Source organism: Oncorhynchus mykiss, chromosome 10 (genome assembly GCF_013265735.2).
Source record: "Oncorhynchus mykiss isolate Arlee chromosome 10, USDA_OmykA_1.1, whole genome shotgun sequence".
NCBI lineage: Eukaryota > Metazoa > Chordata > Actinopteri > Salmoniformes > Salmonidae > Oncorhynchus > Oncorhynchus mykiss.
The window spans coordinates 38,059,451-38,082,351 of record NC_048574.1 but is presented as its reverse complement, the minus strand read 5'-3'; the positions used below and the strand labels follow the sequence as shown (position 1 = coordinate 38,082,351).

At 42.3% G+C, this 22,901-nt stretch overlaps 2 protein-coding genes across 3 annotated transcripts in view; one reads left to right on the top strand and one right to left on the bottom strand.

Annotated features, from left to right (window-relative positions):
* Positions 1 to 16,546, top strand: part of arhgap20b (Rho GTPase activating protein 20b) — a 47,011-nt gene extending 30,465 nt beyond the window's left edge. For both annotated transcript variants that reach the window (XM_021618373.2, XM_021618374.2), the window contains 6 exons: positions 7,182 to 7,354; positions 7,539 to 7,700; positions 7,890 to 7,999; positions 11,596 to 11,785; positions 13,883 to 13,997; positions 14,103 to 16,546. In XM_021618373.2, coding sequence (XP_021474048.2) covers positions 7,182 to 7,354; positions 7,539 to 7,700; positions 7,890 to 7,999; positions 11,596 to 11,785; positions 13,883 to 13,997; positions 14,103 to 15,721 — 2,369 coding nt within the window. In that variant the 3' untranslated portion in view covers positions 15,722 to 16,546. The remainder of the gene's footprint in view (positions 1 to 7,181; positions 7,355 to 7,538; positions 7,701 to 7,889; positions 8,000 to 11,595; positions 11,786 to 13,882; positions 13,998 to 14,102) is intronic.
* Positions 16,547 to 19,038: 2,492 nt separating this feature from the next.
* LOC110533834 (adrenodoxin) lies at positions 19,039 to 22,590 on the bottom strand. Its single transcript, XM_036990217.1, has 4 exons — positions 22,411 to 22,590; positions 21,921 to 22,048; positions 21,634 to 21,763; positions 19,039 to 21,393 (listed from the first exon to the last, which is right to left on the bottom strand). Exons 1-4 carry the CDS (start codon positions 22,575 to 22,577, stop codon positions 21,288 to 21,290), a joined length of 531 nt encoding a protein of 176 aa, XP_036846112.1. The 5' UTR covers positions 22,578 to 22,590; the 3' UTR covers positions 19,039 to 21,287.
* Between the last annotated feature and the right edge of the window lie 311 nt (positions 22,591 to 22,901).

Below are 22,901 nucleotides of genomic sequence, written 5' to 3'. Positions count from 1 at the left end.
CCTGCATTAAAATGACCGGCCACTAGGAGCACCACCTCTGGGTGGACTTATGGCCTCATACAGCTTGTTCAATGCGATCTTAGTGCCAGCATCGCTTTGTGCTGGTAACTAGACAGCTACCAACAATGTAGATGAGAACTCTTAGTATGGTGTACAGCTTCTCATGAGGTATTCTAACTCAGGCGAGCAGAACATCAAGTCTTCCTTAATATTAGAGATTGCGTACCAGATGATGTTAACAAAGAGACACATACCACCCCCCATGAGCATACCCGACGCTGCCGTTCTGTGCTGCCGATGCACAGAACAAAAGCTATTATCCACGTCCTTGTTCAGCTAAGTTTCAGAGAAACTGTAGGATATTAAAGTTCTTCAAAACCTCTCCTCAGCGACAGCCTGCTATTCCATGTATTTGATCTATTCCAGTGCTAGCACACCTGATTCAACTTGTCAACCAACACAAAAATAACATCTATGGATTTTTTATTCAACACAAAACAATATTATATGGCAGAAACCTTTGAAATTGAGAATAGTTCTTTAGAGAACCTTAATAAGAAAGTGTACACCATGCAAATTACAAATACATTTTGTAGTACCAGAATAGGGTTGTAACAACAGAACAACAAAAATATAAACACAACATGCAACAATTTAAAATATTTTACTGAATTACAGTTAATTTAAGGACATCAGTCAATTGAAATATATAAACATATTACTCACTAATCTATGAATTTCACATAACTGGGAATGCAGATATTAATCTCTTGCTCCCAAATACCTTTAAAAAAAAGGTAGGGTCGTGGATCAGACAACCAGTCAGTATCTGGTGTGAACACTATTTGCCTCATGCAGCGAGACACATCTCCTTTGCATGGAGTTGATCAGGCTGTTGATTGTGGTCTGTACAATGTTGTCCCACTCCTCTTCAATGGCTGTGGGAAGTTGCTGGATATTGGTGGGAACTGGAACTCGCTGTCGTACACGTCGATCCAGGGCAATCAAAAACATGCTCAATGGGTGACATGTCTGGCAAGTATGCAGGCCATGGAAGAACTGGGACATTTAGCTTCCAGGAATTGTGTTCAGGTCCTTGTGACAGTGTATTAACATTCTGAAACATGAGGTGATGGAAGCGGATGAAAGGCATGACAATGGGATTCTCATCATGGTATCCCTGTGCATTCAAATTGCCGTCGTTAAAATGCTATTGTATTCGTTGTCTTTAGCCCACTGCCACATGGGGCACTCTGTTCACTACGTTGATGTCAGCAAACCGCTCGCCCACATCATGCATGCTTTCTGCCATCTGCCCTGTACAGTTGAAACCGGGATTCATCTGTGAAAAACACACTTCTCCAGCATGCCAATGGCCATCGAAGGTGGGCGTTTGCCCACTGATGTTGGTTACGATGCTGAACTGCAGTCAGGTCCAAACCCTGGTGAGGATGACGAGCACGCAGATGAGCTTCCCTGAGACAGTTTCTGACAATTTGTACAGAAATTCTTTGGTTGTGCACACCCACAGTTTCATCAGCTGTCCTGGTGGCTGGTCCCAGATGATCCCGCAGGTGAAGAAGCCGGATGTGGAGGTCCTGGACTGGCGTGGTTACACGTGGTCTGTGGTTGTGAGGCCGGTTGGACGTACTATCAAATTCTCTAACACGACGTTGGAGGCGGCTTATGGTAGAGAAATTAACATTCAATTCTCTGGCAAAAGCTCTGTTAGAGATTAATGCTGTAAGCATGCCAACTGCACACTCCCTCAAAACTTTAGACATCTGTGGCGTTGTGTTGTGTGACAAAACTGCATATTTTAGAGTGGCCTTTTATTGTCCCCAGCACAAGGTGCACCTGCGTAATGTTCATGCTGTTAAATCAGCTTCTTGATATGCCACATGTCAGGTGGATGGATTATCTATTAACTAATTTGTGCGTTAAACTTGAGAGAAATAAGTTTTGGTGCATATGGAACATTTCTGGGATGTTTTATATCAGCTTGTGGAACATGGGACCAACACCTTAATATTTTTGTTCAGTATAGAAACTTTTGGTAATGGTTATTTATAGAACCTTAGGAAAGAGTTCTTTACATCACAAAACAAGGTTAAATATAGAACCTTATGATCATGGTTCTTTTCAGAATCTTTGAAAAGGGTTCTACAGTATATACTGTAGCACCAAAAAGAGTTCCGCTATCGTTACGAGCCAAATAACCCTTATTTGGCATTATATATAATTGTTTTTGTGTGTTCTCCTCTGGGAATTGCTCTGATTTTGTCACGAATCCCGCCGAAGATGGTGCCTCTTCCTGTTCGGGCGGCGCTCGACGGTCGTCGTCGCCGGCCTACTAGCTGATCCCCTTTTCTGTTTCATTTAGTTGTGTCTGATTTGTTGCAATGTTTTGTGTTTAGGGTTGGTTGTGGGCTATTTAAACCCAGTAGGCCCAGTTGTATTTCTGTTTTTTGGTGTTTGATTATTCTTGTGGTTTCTTTTTTCCGATCAGTTTCGTCCTGTTTGTTTGGATTGGGACTTTACGCGCCCTTGTGTGTGTGGCGTGACCGTCTCTCTGTTTTTTTTTAAATATTAAAGATCCATATCTTTTGAACTACCCTGCTCTTTGCGCCTGACTCCTGCACTCACTATTTATTGAAGCCGTGACAGAAGCCCGCACCACTATGGAGTCAGCAGGAGCAGCAACCACCCCTTTTCCATCGATGGAGGAGCGCGTCCTCCATCACACAGCCGTCCTCCATCGGATCGGTTCGGCGATGGACCTGATGATGGAGAGGATGGAGCAATGGGAGAGGAGTGGTCTCCCGACATCCACCCCAGCTCCCCCACAGATGACACAACCCACTCCTCCAATGTCATCGTCTGGTTCTGGCACGTTGCGTCTCGCGCCCCCGAGGGAGTACGATGGAGCGGCGGCTGGGCGCCAGGGGTTTTTGCTCCAGCTTGAGCTCTACCTGGCTACCGTTCGTCCAACTCCCTTGGGTGAGGAGAGTGTGAGCCTCCTCGTCTCCTGTTTGACGGGTAGAGCCCTGGAATGGGCCAACGCTGTCTGGAACGGCCTAGACTCGGCTCGGGACCACTACCCGGAGTTCACCCGCCGTTTTCGGGCCGTGTTTGACCACCCTCCGGAGGGCCGAGCGGTGGGTGAACGACTGTCAGACAGGAGACGAGGAGCGTGCAGGACTTCGCCTTGGCTGCTGGTGCGGGGTGGAATGACAGGGCCCTGATGGACCACCACCAATGCAGCCTCCGGGAGGACGTCCGCAGGGAGCTAGCTTGTCGGGACACCACACTCTCCCTCGACGAGCTTATAGACATGTCGATCCGACTGGACAACCTGCTAGCTGCCCGCGGGCGTTCAGAGGGGGACTTGTCAGTTCCACCACCCAGCCCTCCCGCTCCAACTCCGATGGAGTTGGGAGGAGCTGCATGTAGGGGGGCTGGAGGAGGAGGCTCCTCCTGCACCTACTGCGGCAGGAGAGGACACACTTCGGTGCTGGAGGAGTGCGTTGGGGAGTCGAGATGGCAGGCGGAACACTTCTCGGCCACCCCAGGTAAGTAGGCACCAAACTCACCCAGAGCTCCCTGTTGGTCACATGTTTTTATGCATTTTTTCCCCTGCGTTTTTTCCCTCTCTCCAGCATAAGGCGCTAGTCGATTCAGGCGCAGCTGGGAGTTTTATGAATTGCGGACTCGCCCTTAAGTTGGGTATTCCGTTGGTGCAGATAGACCCACCTTTCCAGTGCACTCCTTAGTTAGCCGACCGTTAGGGTCAGGGCTGGTCGGGGAGGCCACGATTCCGCTGGACATGGTAACGCAGGGGGATCATAGGGAGCGGATCAGTTTCTACCTTATTGATTCACCTGCGTTTCCAGTGGTGTTGGGGGTTCCCTGGCTAGCTATTCACAATCCACTCATTTCCTGGGGACAGGGGGCTCTTCAGGGGTGGTCAGAGGAGTGTTCAGGTAGGTGTATAGGAGTTTCCATCAGTGCCACGTCGGTGGAGAGTCCAGACCAGGTTTCCACTGTGCGCATTCCCCCAGAATATACCGATTTGGCTATCGTTTTTGTAAAAAGAAGGTGAACAAATTACCACCCCATCGACGCTGCACTTCCCAGGAGTCACGTGTACCCATTGTCTCAGGAGGAGACGTTGGCTATGGAGACATATGTCAAGGAATCTCTGAGACAGCGGTACATTCGGCCCTCCATGTCACCTGTCTCCTCAAGTTTATTTTTTGTGAAGAAAAAGGAGGGAGGACTGCGTTTGTGCATTGATTATCGAGGTCTAAATTCGATCACAATGGGATTTAGTTATCCGCTACCTCTCATCGCTACAGCGGTGGAATCATTCCACGGAGCTTTTTTTTTTAACGAAAGAGCGCGTATAATCTGGTGCGTATTCGGGAGGGAGACGAGTGGAAAACAGTGTTTAGTACCACATCAGGCCACTATGAGTACCTCGTCATGCCGTATGGGTTAAAGAATGCTCCAGCCGTCTTTCAAACCTTTGTAGATGAGATTCTCAGGGACCTGCACGGGCAGGGTGTGGTGGTATACATTGATGACATCTTGATCTATTCTGCCACACGCGCTGCGCCGCGCATGTCTCCCTGGTGCGCAAGGTACTTGGGCGACTGCTGGAGCATGACCTATACATCAAGGCTGAGAAATGTGTGTTCTCCAAACGAGACGTTTCCTTCCTGGGTTATCGCATTTCCACCTCGGGGGTGGTGATGGAGTGTGACCGCGTTAACGCCGTGCGTCATAGGCCAACTCCAACCACTGTAAAGGAGGTGCAGCGGTTTTTAGGGTTTGCCAACCACTACCGGAGATTTATCCGGGGTTTTGGCTAAATGGTGGCGCCTATTACCTCACTGCTGAAGGGGGGGGGGGCGGTGCGTTTAGGGTGGTCGGCCGAGGCAGATGGAGCTTTCAATCAGTTGAAGGCGCTGTTTACTGACGCGCCCGTATTGGTGCATCCGGACCCTTCGTTAGCATTCATAGTTGAGGTGGATGCGTCCGAGGCTGGGGTTGGAGCCGTGCTGTCACAGCGCTCGGGCACGCCACCGAAGCTCCGCCCCTGCGCTTTCTTTTCTAAGAAGCTGGGTCCGGCGGAGCGGAACTATGATGTGGGGGACCGGGAGTTGCTAGCTGTGGTAAAAGCCCTGAAGGTGTGGAGACACTGGCTTGAGAGGGCTAAACACCCTTTCCTCATCTGGACTGACCACCGCAATCTGGAGTATATTCGGGCGGCGAGGAGACTGAATCCGCTTCAGGCTAGGTGGGCCATGTTCTTTACCCAATTTAGATTTACCATCTCTTATAGACCAGGTTCCCTCAACACTAAGGCCGATGCGCTGTCCCGTCTCTATGACACTGAGGACTGGTCCATCGTTCCTACTCCCATCCTTCCAGCTGCTAGGCTGCTGGCTCCGGGGGAATGGGGGGTGGACGCGGACATCGAGCGGGCGTTGCGGTTGAAACCTGCGCCTCCACAGTGTCCGACCGGTCTCAGGTACGTGCCGCTTGGTGTCCGTGATCAATTGATTCGGTGGGCTCACACACTACCTTCTTCAGGTCATCCGGGGATTGCGAGGACAGTTTGGGGTCTTTGGGGGAAATGGCCCACCTTGGCCAAGGACGTGAGGCTCTATGTCTCCTCCTGTTCGGTGTGCGCTCAGAGTAAGGCTCCTAGGCACCTGCCTAGAGGGAAGTTACAGCCCCTCCTGGTTCCACAATGGCCCTGGTCTCATCTATCGGTGGACTTTCTTACTGATCTTCCCCCATCTCAGGGGAACACTACCATTCTGGTCGTTGTGGATCGGTTCTCTAAGTCCTGCCGTCTCCTCCCATTGCCTGGTCTCCCTACGGCCCTACAGACTGCGGAGGCTCTATTTACCCACGTCTTCTGGCACTACGGGGTGCCAGAGGACATCGTATCTGATCGAGGTCCCCAGTTCACGTCCCGTGTTTGGAGGGCGTTTATGGTGTCTGGGGGTCTCGGTCATCCTGACCTCTGGTTATCACCCCGAGAGTAATGGGCAGGTGGAAAGAGTGAACCAGGAAGTAGGTAGGTTTCTGCGGTCGTATTGCCAGAACCGGCCAGGAGAATGGGCGAGGTACGTCCCATGAGCGGAGTTGGCCCATAACTCACTCTGTCACTCCTCCACGAACATGTCGCCATTCCAATGCGTGCTAGGCTACCAGTCGGTCCTGGCTCCGTGGCATCAAAGTCAGACCGAAGCTCCTGTGGTGGAGGAGTGGGTACAGCGCTCTAGGGAGACCTGGCGGGCAGTCCAGGACTCTCTTGAGCAGGCCGGTGGACGGCAGAAGAAGAGCGCTGACCGCCACCGCAGTGAGGCCCCTGTGTTCGCACCAGGGGACAGGGTCTGGCTCTCGACCCGAAACCTGCCCCTCCGCCTGCCCTGCCGGAAGCTGGGGCCGCAGTGTGTGGGGCCATTTAAAGTCCTGAGGAGGATAAACGAGGTGTGTTATAGATTGCAACTTCCCTCTTACTATTGCATTAACCCCTTGTTTCATGTGTCTCTCCTCAGGCCGGTGGTAGCTGGTCCCCTACAAGAAGGTGAGGTGCCGGAGGTCCCTCCGCCCCCTCTGGACATCGAGGGGTCCCCGGCGTACACTGTACGAGCTATTCTGGACTCGAGACGCCGGGTGAGGGGCCTGCAGTACCTCTTGGACTGGGAGGGTCTACTAGCTGCCACCGATCCCCTTTTCTGTTTCATTTAGTTGTGTCTGATTTGCACCTGTTTCGTGTTTAGGTTTGGTTGTGGGCTATTTAAACCCAGTAGGCCCGCCGGCTTTTGTGCGGGCTTGTTTTTCTGTTTATGGTGTTTGATTATTCTTGTGGTTTCTTTTTTCCGATCAGTTTTGTCCTGTTTGTTTGGACTGGGACTTTACGCGCCCTTTTGTGTGTGGCGTAACCGTCTCTCTGTTTTTTTTTGAATAGTTAAGATCCACATCACTACCCTTCTCTCTGCGCCTGACTCCTGCACTCATTACTTATTGAAGCCGTGACAGATTTGTTACTCAAAATTACATTTTAATATTTTTGTTTGGCTTAAAGCAGGTCTGATTGAATGACAACCACATATCTGTCACTGAGAGTTTCTAAAGAATGCGCTGTTCATAATTTCCAACAGATTCCTTTCAGAAACACATAAAGAGAAAGAAGTCTCTGTTAGACTGGGCTCTGAGAAGAGGACATGGCAGCCAAGGAGGTGGATATCCTGAATCCCCCACAACTCCTCACAAGCTCTTTGGTCTTTCATTGTCCTCCATCTGTCATCATGGAAATCTACCCAGACCCATCATGGTGAGTTCTGATCCCATCAAATATGAAACATTATAAATTATTCATCTCTACTGCTGGGAAAGCAGTGAGGATAATTCCAATCATGATGGGAAAATTAGGATAATATCAGTCATGGTGGGCAAATTATTCACAGCTTGTAATTGCGCCTGCAAACTACTACATGTCTGGTCTATTCTCCATACAGGACATGCTGTATCTGTTGTATCATGAGGGCCCCACCACCACAGGGATCTTCCGGCGCTCAGCCAATGCTAAGACATGCCGGGAACTTAAGGAAAGACTGAACTCTGGCAACAGTGTTCAGCTGGAGGGGGAGTCTGTGTTTGTTGCTGCATCAGTCATCACTGTAATTGCTTTCTGAAGTCTCACTTGTGTTTTAGATTATTTACTAGACTGCATTGGATTTTAAACTGAAATATTATGGCCAGCAGTAACAGTAACATGTTAAAATGGAGGACCAAGAGTTTTTTTTAAAACTATTTTCATACTGTACTGTATAGATTTTGATTGCTAGGACTTATATTTGAATGAACAGGACTTTCTGCGCAACATCCCTGGCAGTGTGCTAAATACTGGTCTGTATGAGAAGTGGATGGAGGTCATGGCGGCTGATGATATTGAAGACAAGATTGAGTTGATAAAAGGGTGAGATTCATACATCTGTTTATTTGTTTACCAACAATAGATTAGTGGCTAAAATAAAGGAATTGTCATATGGTCCTTGATGAACTGAGACAATTGTATTAGAGCAGGGATGAAACAAAAGACTCCACCCTCTGCACCCACCTCTGATATAATGGATCTGCTTACAATTGTTTTATTAAGATTTGCTTGAATGATTGTCCGGAAGCTACCTATTCTATGAGATTTGGAGCCTCTTGAGTGGCGCAGTGGTCTAAGGGACTGTATCGCAGTGCCACTAGAGATTCAGCTGTGCCACTAGAGATTCTGGGTTCCAGTCCAGGCTCTGTCGCAGCCGGCTGCAACCGGGAGATCCATGGGGTGGTGCACAATTGGCCCAGTGTCGTCCGGGTTAGGGGAGGGTTTGGCCAGCAGGGTTGTCCTGGTCCCATCGCGCACTAGAGACTCCTGTGGCGGGCCGGGCGCAGTGCATGCTGACACGGTCGCCAGGTGCACAGTGTTTCCTCCGACACCCGACTGGCTTCCGGGTTAAGTGGGCACTGTATCAAGAAGCAGTGTGGCTTGGTTGTGGTTCGGAGAACGCACGGCTCTCAACCTTCGCAACTCCAGAGGAGTTGCAGCGATGAGACAAGACTGTAACTACCAATTGGATACCATGAAATTGGGAAGAAAACAGGGTAAAAAATACATGTAAAAATAGATAGAAAACATTTGGGTAACGCTGAGCCATAGATGTGAGCAGAAACAGAACAATATTGTACAACAGAATGCACACAATAATTCAAATATTGAAACCTGTGACTGGCAGAAAACTGAAAAAAAGGACATATCAAAGAATAGTCTTAAATAGAGGCTAAATGCACAATTTGTATACAAGCAAACACTTGTACAAATATAGTTCAGATAACACACAAAATAGCTGTAAAAAATGTAAATACATGAGATGGAATATTATCCAAACTGAGTTCCAAATACTGTCAAGCGATTGCATGGTGTTCACATTTTCCTGATTCTAACTTTTATCGTTAAAGAAGAATTACAACATAAATCGCATTGAGTTTAAAGAAAAAATATTATGTTGTTTTTGAAAAGTTCAGTGCCATTTTGCATGTGTCAAATGGAGCACCTTATGTACACTGTGTGTGTATATTGTCAAGCCCTGACCTTAGTTATCTTTGTTTTCTTTATTATTTTGGTTAGGTCAGGGTGTGACGAGGGTGGTTTGTTTAGTTTTTGTATTGTCTAGGGTTTTTTGTAAGTCTAGGGGTTTATATGTCTATGGTTGCCTAGATTGGTTCTCAATCAGAGGTAGCTGTTTATCATTGTCTCTGATTGGGGACCATATTTAGGTAGCCATATTCCTTGGGTATTTTGTGGGTTCTTATTCTATGTTTAGTTGCCTGTCTGCACTAGCCATATTAGCTTCACGGTTCGTTTTGTTGTTTTGTATAGTTTCTTCAGTATTCTTTCTTTGATTAAAGAAGTATGTACGCTTCCCACGCTGCACCTTGGTCTCCTCCATATGACGACCGTGACATATATATATATACACACACACACACAGTGTACATAAGGTGTTCCATATATATAGATAGATAGATGCATTGATACAGTGCTTTCGGAAAGTATTCAGAACACTTGACTTTTCCACGTATTGTTATGTTACAGCCTTATTTTAAAATGGATTAAATTTGTATTTTATTCTCATCAATCTACACAAAATACCCCATAATGACAAAGCAAAAATAGTTTAGACATTTTTGCAAATGCATTAAAAATAAAAACAGAAACACCTTATTTACATAAGTATTCAGACCCTTTGCTATGAGACTCGAAATTGAGCACAGGTGCATCCTGTTTCCATTAATTATCTTTGAGCTGTTTCTTCAACTTGGTTGTGGTAAATTCAATTGATTGGACATGATTTGGAAAGGTAGACCTTTGTCTATATAAGGTGCAACAGTTGACCGTGCATATCAAAGCCAAACCAAGACATGAGGTCGAAGGAATTGTTCGTAGGGCTCCGAAACAGGATTGTGTCTAGGCACAGATCTGGGGAACGGTACCAAGAAATGTCTTCAGCATTGAATCATTCTTAAATGGAATAAGTTTGGAACTACCAAGACTCTTCCTAGAGCTGGCCACCCAGCCAATGTCCTTGAGTAGCCCAGCCAGGGCCCGGACTTGAACCCGATCTAACATCTCTGCAGAGAGTTGAAAACAGCTGTATAGCGACACTCCCCATCCAACCTAACAGAGCTTGAAAGGATCTGCAGAGAAGAATGGGAGAAACTCTCCAAATACAGTGGTGCCAAGTTTGTAGCGTCATTTCCCTGAAGACTCAAGGCTGTAATCGCTGCCAAAGGTGCTTCAACAAAGTACTGAGTAAAGCGTCGGAATACTTATGTAAATACAATATTTCAGTTTTTATCTGTTATGCATTTGCAAAGAATTCAAAAAATATGTTTTTGCTTAGTCATTATGGTGTATTGTGTAAAGATTGAGGGGGGGGGAAATTATTTAATCAATTTTAGAATACAGCTGTAACGTCACAAAATGTGGAAAAGGTCAAGGGGTCTGAGTACTTTCCGAATGCACTGTATAACAGTCTTAAACACATACAGTAATAACTAGGACCCTGTGTTTTGTGCAATCATGTGACATGCCTGGATTTTAAACTTTATTTATAACGCATGTATAACGCATGTATACTGCACCACTTTAATCATTGTCTGTTTTTATGCATGTTTTATCCTAGAACACTAAGAACAGCAACTGTTAACAAGAATCCAATATGGCGTGAACCTTCATATCACTGTGTAACAATCAGGGGGGGGGGAATAATTGCTCTTTTCAGATCTTGTAGCAACTGATAATGAAATAACTGCCAATAATGTAGCAACTTATAATGAAATAACTGCCAATAATGTAATAGCGGTTCATAATTTTTACATTTATAATGCTGATAATGTAATAAATTGCCAATAAATAGATAGGAAACATTCGGGTAACGCTGAGCCATAGATGTGAGCAGAAACAGAACAATATTGTACAACAGAATGCACACAATAATTCAAATCTCGAAACCTGTGACTGGCAGAAAAGTGAAAAAAAAGGACATATCAAAGAATAGTCTTTAATAGAGGTTAAATGCCCTCAATAGAATAGAAGAGCAGTGGTTTGCAATTCAGCTAAAAGTCATTAAATCGTTTGTGTATCTAGAAAAACACACAGAACTGTATTGCTTGTTTTTTAATTCCAATAGCCTTCTCAGCACTTCATGTCCTGTTTCAAAGTCATTCAATATCTGTTTTTGTATCTTAATATCTTTGAACAACACACATTCGGCACATTAGAGCAACTTCAACAACATGAAGAGATATATTTATTGATGTGTTCTTCCCCAAGTAAATTTACTGTATGTACTGTGCAGAAGTGGAATTTACTAAAGACAGAGACAGACTAAAGAATGGTATATGAACAGGACAGAACACATTCACTAGGGTGTTTGCATCAGCCACTCACCCGTTCCTCTCTACATTACTGGCCTCAATTAGCCACTAGGGTATTAATGACACTGCATTGTCTGTCCCCTTCAGGCTATTGAGCCAGCTTCCAGAGGATAATGTTACCTTGCTCCGCTACCTGTTCGCCCTTCTCTATCACATCCAGGAGAGCTCGCAGGAGAACCAGATGAACGCTTTGAACCTGGCTCTCTGTATCGCTCCCAACATGCTGTGGCTGCCCGTGCCCAAAGGGCCAGAGGAGGAGAGTCAGTCCACTAAAAAGGTAGATCTACTTAGGGATCCCCTGCCCAACAACAATAGTACCCTACTGACATTTTATAAGCACCATAAATAATCTTCAATAATAAATGTATTCTATTATTTCTCTGTATTTCTTACACAGATAAATAAATGAATTATTGAAGATTATTTATTGTGTGCAGACCATCTCTATTGCTATGGACTATGAGAATCTAGCACCCGACAACTTCTGAAAAATAATATGAGAGTGAGCATGTTATCTATTATTCTATTTTATAAATATAGTCAAATATATAATATTTTATTAAGGCTTCAATTAAACACACAAATGCAGTAATAAATCCCTAGTGAATTGCTGAGTTTATGTATTAATGCAAAATATAATGATTGTGCAAAATATACAATTCAATGTATACAGTATATGCTGAAATTGTCAGTTCCCACTGGGCACAGATATCAATTCAACATTTATTCCATGTTGGTTCAATGTCATTTTATTGAAATGAAATGAAAACAACTTTGATTCAACCAGTGTGTGTCCAGTGGTTTCGTATTCGGTACAGCTTTTGGAAAAGGCATCATCACATTTTGGAATAGGCATCATCTCTTTAGTAGCTTATTGCAAAAATAATCATTTTAAAAGGCAACATGATGTCAAGGTTAAGAAATCAATTAAGTTTAATTTGCAGAGGATCAAAACATTTCTAACTGGTACATTTTTGTCTTGCGACACAATTTGGCCAATGCGATTCTTATGCCAATTAAACATCAGAACATTGATTGACTGTTTGACGTTTGTGTTGCTGTGAAACATCACAAAGATAAAAACAGTTCTCAAGAGTTCTTTAAACATCAAAGTGTAAGTTATAAGCTACAGTGAGCTCCAAAAGTATTGGGACAGTGACCATTTTGTTGTTGTTTTGGCTCTGTACTCCAACACTTTGGATATGAGGACTATGAGGTTAAAGTGCAGACTGTCAGCTTGAATTTTCATCCATATCGGGTGAACCGTTTAGAAATTACATAACTTTTTGTACATAGTCCCCCATTTTAGGGGACCAAAAGTATTGGGAGAAATTCACTTGTGTATATTAAAGTAGTATAAAGTTAAGTATTTGGTCCCATATTCCTAGTACGCAATGATTGCATTAAGCATTGAGCTTGTGACTGTACAAACGTGTTGGATGCATTTGCTGTTTGATTTGGTTGTGTTTCATACTATTTTGTGCCCAATAGAAATGAATGGTAAATAATGTATTGTGTCATTTTGGAGTCACTTTTCCATAAATAAGAATATAATGTTTCTCAACACTTCTACACTAATGTGGATGCTACCATGATTACGGATAATCCTGAATGAATCGTGAACAATTATGAGTGGGAAAGTTACAGATGCACAAATATCACATGATATTTATGCCTCAGCAACTTTTCTCACTCATCATTCACCATTCATTCAGGATTATCCGTAATCATGGTAGCATCCACATTAGTGTAGAAGTGTTGAGAAACATTATATTCTTATTTATGGAAAAGTGACTCCAAAATGACACAATACATTATTTACCATTCTTTTCTATTGGGCACAAAATAATATGAAACACAACCAAATCAAACAGCAAATGCATCCAACACATTTGTACAGTCATAAGTTGATGTAGTCATTGCGTGCTATGAATATGGGACCAAATACGTAACATTTTACTACTTTAATAATGCACATAATGTAGATATGTCCCAATACTTTTGGTCCACTAAAATGGGGGGACTATCTACAAAAAGTGCTCTAATTTCTAAACGGTTCACCCAATATGGATTAAAATACACTCAAATTAAAGCTGACAGTCTGCACTTTAACCTCATAATCATTGAATCATTTCAAATCTGAAGCCAAAACAACAACAAATATTTGTTGTCCAATACTTTTGGAGCTCACTGTATAAGTTGTTCATTTTCTGTGTAAATTGGAATAATACACTCAATTGAAAGTCATTTTCATTGGACCCCATTAATGACTCTGGTGTTGTAGTTAGCATGAGCAGATAGTGTATGTTCATCTCCTGTATCCCCTATTTGTTAACGCTTTCTGCCTCAATGTGTTTTCATGTCTCCATTGCAGGTTGCAGCTCTCATCCAACTACTCATTGAAAACACCCCGGCCATTTTTGGTAAAGATGTTGAGTGCATTTTTACTGAGACAAATTGTGAACAAGGAACTGTAGACGATGTCATGGGTGAGATCTTTGTTAGATCACATATGGTTGATTTTCTTTTCTTTTTTTGCATTTTCACGGTAACCATGTGGTCTCGCTTTGATCCTCTCCTGTTTTTTCTTTCAGTGGAGTCTTACCAGCAGCTCTATGTGTCTGATGATTGGGACTGGGAGAAGCAAGGAGGACTTCACTCTCCTAACAGGGAACCTTTATTCCTGTCTCCAGGGAAACTGGTCTTGAAAGAGGAGAAAGAGATTTTGGGCCTTCTGAATGAGGTTGACTCCTTGAAAAAGCAATATGTGAGTGAGGAAAGTGCTTATAGCTGTGGAAATCTAGACTTTATGTCTTCACTGTCCAGTGGGTCTATATGCTCCCTGATGGGGACCCAGAGTCTTCGGTCAGCCCGCTGCTCCTCAGAACCCAGTGTGTCTCTGGCTTCTCCCCAGTCAGGGTCCCAAAGCCAGATCCACACTCCTGTTGCCCGTCAGTCCAGCTGCGATGCGGCAGTGATGTGTGGCTGTGCAGACCACTCCCAACACACACACAAACCCCACGCTAAGGGGCTACTAAAGGGGAACAGCAGCCCCAGGGTAGGTGGCAGCAGATCTAGGTATGCCTTCTGGAGGTCCCCTCAGGTAGCTTCTAGGTTCTGGCACCCTGCCCAGAGGCTGGCCATGTCCAACAGATCCAGTTTCTCCAGCCTGTCCTCCGCAGCCACCTCACCGTCTGCCTCCTCTCTGAGCTCCATAGACAGTGCCTTTTCCTTCTGCTCTGACTCTGTGTCCTCTCCCAACGAGCCCAGCTCCCTACCCTTCCTGTTCGGCACGTCGGCACGGTTACGCCCTCTCACCCCAGACACTCCGAAGAAATTCCCAAAAGACTGGAGCATGACATTCCCAGTGGCAGTGGCTCAGGCACCCGAGGTTTTGGACTTGTATAATAAGTATGATGAGAGAGAAGAAGACAAGGAGCATTACCGTTCTAATAGCATTCTGAATAGAGAAGACTACCAGTTGCGTACGCAAAGCCTCTATAGTTTAAAAGGTGAGAATAGTCAAAGCCCTGTCTCTCAACCAGATGACAGTGAGAATTTTATCTCTGATTGGAGTGGGGAGCAGGTGCATCAGAGCCAGAAGGATAAAGTGTTTGAGACATCAGAGTCAAAAGGCCAGACCAAAGAAATATCCATTACACACATACAGCTGAGAAAAACAAACAACCAGGCTGTCAACAAAGAAGAGGTGAAGAGGACAAAAATGACATTTTACACCTCCTCTAACAGAATGCTGGTGAAGAAACAGTCTGATCAATCTGTGGAAGAGTGTGGCGTCTCTCTGGTGTCTGACACAGGGAGAGAACATAAGGAAAACAAGGAACTTCTCGGTCAGAGTGTGCAGGTCCACATACCCCAGACAGTGTTCTATGGTCAAAACACTCCACTGGTCCTTCAGTCTGTGTCAATCAGACAATCTGTCAACAACAAGGAGAAAGGAGCAAAGACTAAAACAGAGATTGACTGTGGTGAGGTGGTCCCTGAACAGTTGGGTGGAGGATGCACCCATCTCTCCCAGACATCATATAAAACCAATGCCAAAACTGCAAGCACAATCAGCCACACTGTAAGAATAAAACTGCCAGCAACTGTCAGAAACACTGTGAGAGAATACTTCAGCTCAGGTGACAACAAGAATGGCAACTCGGATGCAAAAGCAATTGAAAAAAAACGTGTAAGTAAACTCCAGTAGCAAAGTAAAATGGCTGAACCAACAGAAAATGCCACAAAGCTATCACATGGTGAGGAATCAATTGTCTGATTGTACAAATGCTCATCACTTGGTGTTTTATAGTGGGTTATCAGAATGTAGATAATCAAGGATTACTTTACCTCCCTCTGTGTGTAAATATCTATGTATTTCTTGCTAAATTCTATATTAAGAATGGTGCAGATTAAATGCAGGAATTAGGATTAGTGATGAATGCAGATAAATGTATGATGAATGTGTAATGAAAGTTAAGCAAGGAAGTAAGACCGTGTCAGATGGTAAAGACTAAATGGGTTAGTACTTGCAGTTCATTTTGTCAAACTAGTCAGCTTGATAAACAATTTCAACAGTCTGTGCAATGTCCTGTGGGTTGTTGCTTAGAGGAAATGAATGGTATTTATGCAAACCACTCAGACAGAGCACCTCCTCCAACTGAATGGGGATGCTTAATGCTTTTGTATAGCAAATGGCTGAAGCTATGAATAAGGACCAGACATCTTGCCTTCAATGTCATGTGTGTGTTTACTGGAGGGACTGTGACATGTTCAAGAAGATGATAGGGATAATATGTCAGGGAAAAAATAAAAATGTGAGGCAAATTAGGTATAACATGCACAATTTGTATACGAGCAAACACTTATACAAATATAGTTCAGATAACACACAAAATAGCTGTAAAAAATGTAAATACATGAGATGGAATATTATCCAAACTGAGTTCCAAATACTGTCAAGCGATTGCATGGTGTTCACATTTTCCTGATTCTAACTTTTATCGTTAAAGAAGAATTACAACATGAATCGCAATGAGTAAAAAAAAAAAAAATGGTGTTGTTTTTGAAAAGTTCAGTGTCATTTTGCATGTGTCAAATGGAGCATCTTATGTACACTGTGTGTGTATATTGTCAAGCCCTGACCTTAGTTATCTTTGTTTTCTTTATTATTTGGGTTAGGTCAGGGTGTGACGAGGGTGGTTTGTTTAGTTTTTGTATTGTCTAGGTTTTTTTTGTATGTCTAGTGGTTTTTGTAAGTCTAGGGGTTTATATGTCTATGGTTGCCTAGATTGGTTCTCAATCAGAGGTAGCTGTTTATCATTGTCTCTGATTGGGGACCATATTTAGGTAGCCATATTCCTTGGGTATTTTGTGGGTTCTTATTCTATGTTTAGTTGCCTGTCTGCACTAGCCATATTAGCTTCACGGTTCGTTTTGTTGTTTTGTATAGTTTCTTCAGTATTCTTTCTTTGATTAAAGAAGTATGTACGCTTCCCACGCTGCACCTTGGTCTCCTCCTCCATATGACAACCGTGACATATATATATATACACACACACACACAGTGTACATAAGGTGTTCCATATATATAGATAGATAGATGCATTGATACAGTGCTTTCGGAAAGTATTCAGAACACTTGACTTTTCCACGTATTGTTATGTTACAGCCTTATTTTAAAATTGATTAAATTTGTATTTTATTCTCATCAATCTACACAAAATACCCCATAATGACAAAGCAAAAATAGTTTAGACATTTTTGCAAATGTATTAAAAATAAAAACAGAAACACCTTATTTACATAAGTATTCAGACCCTTTGCTATGAGACGCGAAATTGAACTCAGGTGCATCCTGTTTCCATTAATTATCTTTGAGCTGTTTCTTAAACTTGGTTGTGGTAAATTCAATTGATTGGACATGATTTGGAAAGGTAGACCTTTGTCTATATAAGGTGCAACAGTTGACCGTGCATGTCAGAGCCAAACCAAGACATGAGGTCGAAGGAATTGTTCGTAGGGCTCCGAAACAGGATTGTGTCTAGACACAGATCTGGGGAACGGTACCAAGAAATGTCTTCAGCATTGAATCATTCTTAAATGGAATAAGTTTGGAACTACCAAGACTCTTCCTAGAGCTGGCCGCCCAGCCAATGTCCTTGAGTAGCCCAGCCAGGGCCCGGACTTGAACCCGGTCTAACATCTCTGGAGAGACCTGAAAACAGCTGTACAGCAACACTCCCCATCCAACCTACCAGAGCTTGAGAGGATCTGCAGAGAAGAATGGGAGAAACTCTCCAAATACAGTGGTGCCAAGTTTGAGGCGTCATTTCCCTGAAGACTCAAGGCTGTAATCGCTGCCAAAGGTGCTTCAACAAAGTACTGAGTAAAGCGTCGGAATACTTATGTAAATATGATATTTAAGTTTTTTATCTGTTATGCATTTGCAAAGAATTCTAAAAATATGTTTTTGCTTAGTCATTATGAGGTATTGTGTAAAGATTGAGGGGGGGGGGATTATTTAATAAATTTTAGAATACAGCTGTAACGTCACAAAATGTGGAAAAAGTCAAGGGGTCTGAGTATTTAACGAATGTACTGTATAACAGTCTTAAACACATACAGTAATAACTAGGACTCTGTGTTTTGTGCAATCATGTGACATGCCTGGATTTTAACCTTTATCTATAACGCATGTATAACGCATGTATACTGCACTCACGCATGTATACTGCATGTATACTGCACCACTTTCATTATTGTCTGTTTTTATGCATGTTTTATCCTAGAACACTAAGAACAGCAACTGTTAACAATAATCCAACATGGCGAGAACCTTCATATCACTGTGTAACAATCAGGGGGGGAAATAATTGCTCTTTTCAGATCTTGTAGCAACTGATAATGTAATAAATTGCCAATAAACTAATAAATATGCAGAACGCATAACGTAATAACGTTTTTGCACGTAATGTAATCATTATTATTGATTATTACAATATAAAGTGTGTAAAAAAAAATCTATATTGTAATAACTTAATACAATACTGTAATAACATCCTAAAATCACTCTCTTATTTTAACGGAATGCATATTCGGTGTCACACACTTAAGGAACTGTTTGTATTTGCATCCATTGCCACAAAAGGGAGGGTGTAACTATTGCACTTCCATTCTGACCTTATAAACATCCAATGTCTTCAGAGAGAAAAAACAACTACACTCCTCAATTTGAAGACAAACCTTGCAGTCATGTGATTAGCAAAATTCTAATGATCACAAAACTATTCAACAGGAGTTTCACTCCTCCTTATCCCAGGATTGACCAGGCTACTTTGCCTTTCAGAGTAGAGATGGAACCAGACTCATGTCAGACAGACAGACAAACTCACTGATTCACTCACAGACAGACTGACTGACTGACTGGCTGACTGACTGACTGATTCACTCACTCACTCACTCACTCACTCACTCACTGACTCACTCACTCACTCACACATAACCCATTGGACCAAGGCCAAAATCTGTGTTTTTTTGCACTACTTTAATGTATTTACCTTTACAGTCCCCTTATGAGCCACATATGGAAGTGTTACACATTTTTCTTTTTCAGGTCAACCAGTACAAGAAATGTTTTAATACAAAGTTACTCTCACAGCTTCATTTTACATGTTCTGGTAGATATGACATCATTTTGGGACTGTATTATCTGCAATATCTAAGTGTGTCATGATTTAAATACCACAATCTGCCCGTTTGTTTATGTCTGTTGAGAAACATGAATATGAGCTCTCCAACATTAGCCCACTGGTTACATTCCCTTAGTAATATCAAATAACGACTCAGGAATGTGGTTTGGTGTGTAGTCAGCTATTACATGACACTTGATATGCGTGAAAAAGAGTGAATATAGATTTAGTATTTATTTTTAAAGTTGTTATTACATTATTGGTTAAAGTTATTACACTATTAATGAAAAAGCTTTTACCCACTCCATAATGTATTCATCAATGCATAATGTAACAAAAGCTTTTTAGATATATAACGTTATTAGGTTATTGGTAATTTTTTACATTATGAATGCAAAATGTATTACATTATGGGCAGCTGTTACATTATTGGCAGTTATTACATTATCCGTTGCTACAAACCTGTATATGCCTATGTTTGTTGCACCACCTATAATAAATCATGTTTGCCCTCAAAACTCTCTGCATGTGTTTTTCCATGCCTTCTCAGTCCCAACTTTCTAGACATCCTATTTAAAATATGCAGGGTTATTAATTGCAACAACTTATTGTTTTGCACAAAGATTAGTGGGTCAAATTTCACACAATGTAGTTGGATGAAAACACAGTTGATTTAATTACTTAAAGGGAATTTTATGTGGTTTAGAAAGTGCCTTCAGAAAGTATTCATTCCCCTGGACTTAGTCCACATTTTGTTGTGTTACAGCCTAAATTAAAAAGGAATTAAAAATAATAATAATTCTCACCCATCTACACACAATACACCATAATAACAAAGTGAAAGCATGTTTTAATTTTTGAACATTTATTGACGATGAAGTACAGAAATATCACATTTACCTAATTGCTTTGCCACATGTTTTACAGTATTACTTTAGAATTTGTCGCAAACAGAATGCATATTTTGGATATTTTTTATTCTGTACAAGCTTCCTTTCTGTTTGTCAATTAGGTTAGTTTTGTTGAGTAACTAGAATGTTATTCATCCATCCTCAGTTTTCTCCTATCACAGCCATTAAACTCTCTAATTGTTTTAAAGTCACAATTGACCCCATGGTGAAATCCCTGAGCAGTTTCCTTCCTCTCCGGCAACTGAGTTAGGAATGACGTGTGTTTCTTTGTAGCAACCGGGTGTATTGATACACCAGTGTAATTAATAACTTCACCATACTCAAAGGGATATTCAATGTCTGTTTTTTGTTTTTTTTACCCATCTACTAATAGAATGCTAGGCATTCAAAAACCTCCCTGTTTTTTTTGGTTGAATCTGTGTTTGAAATTCACTGCTCGACTGAGGGACCTTATAGATTTTTTGTATGTGTGGGGTACAAAGATGAGGTAGTGATTCAAAAATCATGTTAAACACTATTATTGAACACAGAGTGAGTCCATGCTGCTTATTATGTGACTTGGTAAGCAAATGTTTACTCCTGAACTTATTTAGGCTTGACATAACAAAGGATTTGAAGAACATATTGACTCATTTCACTTTTTAAAAATGTATTAATTTGTATAAATTTAAATTTAAAAAACATAATGCCACTTTGACATTCTGGGGAATTGGGTGTAAGCCAGTGACATAACATCTCAATTTAATCCATTTTAAATTCAGGCTGTAACACAACACATTTAGGAAAAAGTCAAGGAGTGTGAATACTTTCTGAAGGCACTTTGCAGAGAACTGCTGAATAAAGATGGTCCACTTTAATGTGCTTCCATATTTCCAATGGTTTCCTTTTATAAAGCCAGCATGCTAGGTGACATGTCATTGAACTACAGGCAATGTTTGTAACATTTAATAACTTACTATTTATAATGCATGCCACTTTAGGTCATTTTGTATGCTAAGTACAGGTAATATGTAATTGCTACAACCGATTCTCCAACAGAAGCTAGTTGATTGGTAGGGCAAAGGGTAAATACATGTCAGAGTGGTCCTGAGTGATATGTTTCTGGAGATGTTTGATTATGATGATGATTAGACTTGGTACAGTAGGTGAGAGGTGTAGCAGGTTGCATGAAGGATCACTGGTTGCCTTTAGATCCCACAGCATCCCTCACCTCTTGGGGCACTTGGACAGTCATACCATCCATCCACTTCTGCACTGTCACCTGGCAACCAAGACGGGACCTGTCAATCAGAAGCAGATTAGAGGCAGACAGATGATGAATTACCGAATTTCCTGCACTTTGTTGTGTCTATGTCAGTTCAGCAGTGAGGCCCTACCACTTGTTTCTGTTTTGACCGGATTAAATCAACATTTATTGTGTGTGCCTGTTTTGATTGAGCTGTGATTGCGTATGTAAATCATAACATTTCCACAAGCAAAGGACAGCGAGGGACACTTTATCATTTCAAAATGAAACTCACGTCTTGGTAAGCCCGTAAGCTAGATCTAGCATATCCATCTCCTCATCCACCGTTGGTTCCATCTTCTCATAAAATGTCTTGTCAAAAATGAGATGACAGGTGGAGCATGCTAATGTCCCCTCACATGCACCTGAAGAACAACAGAGGAGACAATAAAGGGGCATATGTGAAAATCCTTAAAGACACCTGGATAGTAGATGGATTTTATACTGTAAATGCAACATACAGTGATACATATTTGCTAAAGATATTCATATTTTACTTGTCTATGTTTCCTGTTTACGTACCAAAACCACTTATGTCCAAGTTTTTGTTTACAACAACATCCAACAGGGTCTGTCCTTCAGTAACAGCAGTGGTGGTTCTGATGCCATCTTGGTTAATAAAGTGTATTATGACTTTTTCCTCCGACAAGCTGTAAAAATCAGAGCTTGTTAAAAGCCATGACTTTCCAGATGAAGAGTACATATCATTTATCTTAATCAATATGTTTGAAAAGGTCGAACATTTAGCGGTCTTTCTGGATGTATTGTATCAAAGCCTATTAAAAGATTTTAATCTTAAGCCAACTGAATTAACATTTATCAGCAGTTATTATATTATCACCCATTGTAGAGGTACTCACTATAATATGGCTCTGGGTAAGAACAGAGAAAGAACAGTATGAATACATAATTAAAATGTACAGCAGATTATAAAATATATGGTTTCAAGAGACCTATAAACTAACCTTAGCAGATAATGTTATGGTCCTACAAGCAATTTCAAATCACCTACCTGTTATTTTCAGAGTCGGAGTGTATGGCCGAGTGGATGGTGATGGCTTTGCCTTGGCTGTGTGGGGTCCAGGTTTTAATGAGGCAAGTTTTGACTCTCATTGAGATACGGGGTGTATTGACTATCTTAGTGAAAAGGAAGGAGCCGAGATACAAACACCTTGCCATGTTGGCCTGTGGCGTGTCGATTGTGGACTGAGTGGTAAAGGGGGCCTCTGGTGAATACCATCAGCCTTGAGTAGAACTCAGCCCACAAGAAGGGCCAAGGCCTAGCATAGATAACCTAACCTCAGCTCTGCAGATGGCAGAGAATGATTTAGCTAACATCTATAAGAATTACACATCTCATCAACCCTAAGGTCATCGTAGATCTTCAAGTATGCATCCTCAATGGCTTCCTACACTGTTTAAACACAATTAGCCCATTTTGACCTCTGATGAGAGCTATTTGTTCCTCATAAGAATATGGTGTTGTTTTTCATTGAAAAAATA

Coding starts and splice junctions, on each gene's coding strand:
- LOC110533834 (XM_036990217.1), bottom strand. CDS start 22,577: ATGGCAAGGTGTTTGTATCTCGGCTCCTTCCTTTTCACTAAGATAGTC. Junction 22,049..22,410: donor TCCGACTCTGAAAATAACAG/GTAGGTGATTTG, acceptor TGATTTTTACAG/CTTGTCGGAGGAAAAAGTCA. Junction 21,764..21,920: donor CTTGGACATAAGTGGTTTTG/GTACGTAAACAG, acceptor GTTGTTCTTCAG/GTGCATGTGAGGGGACATTA.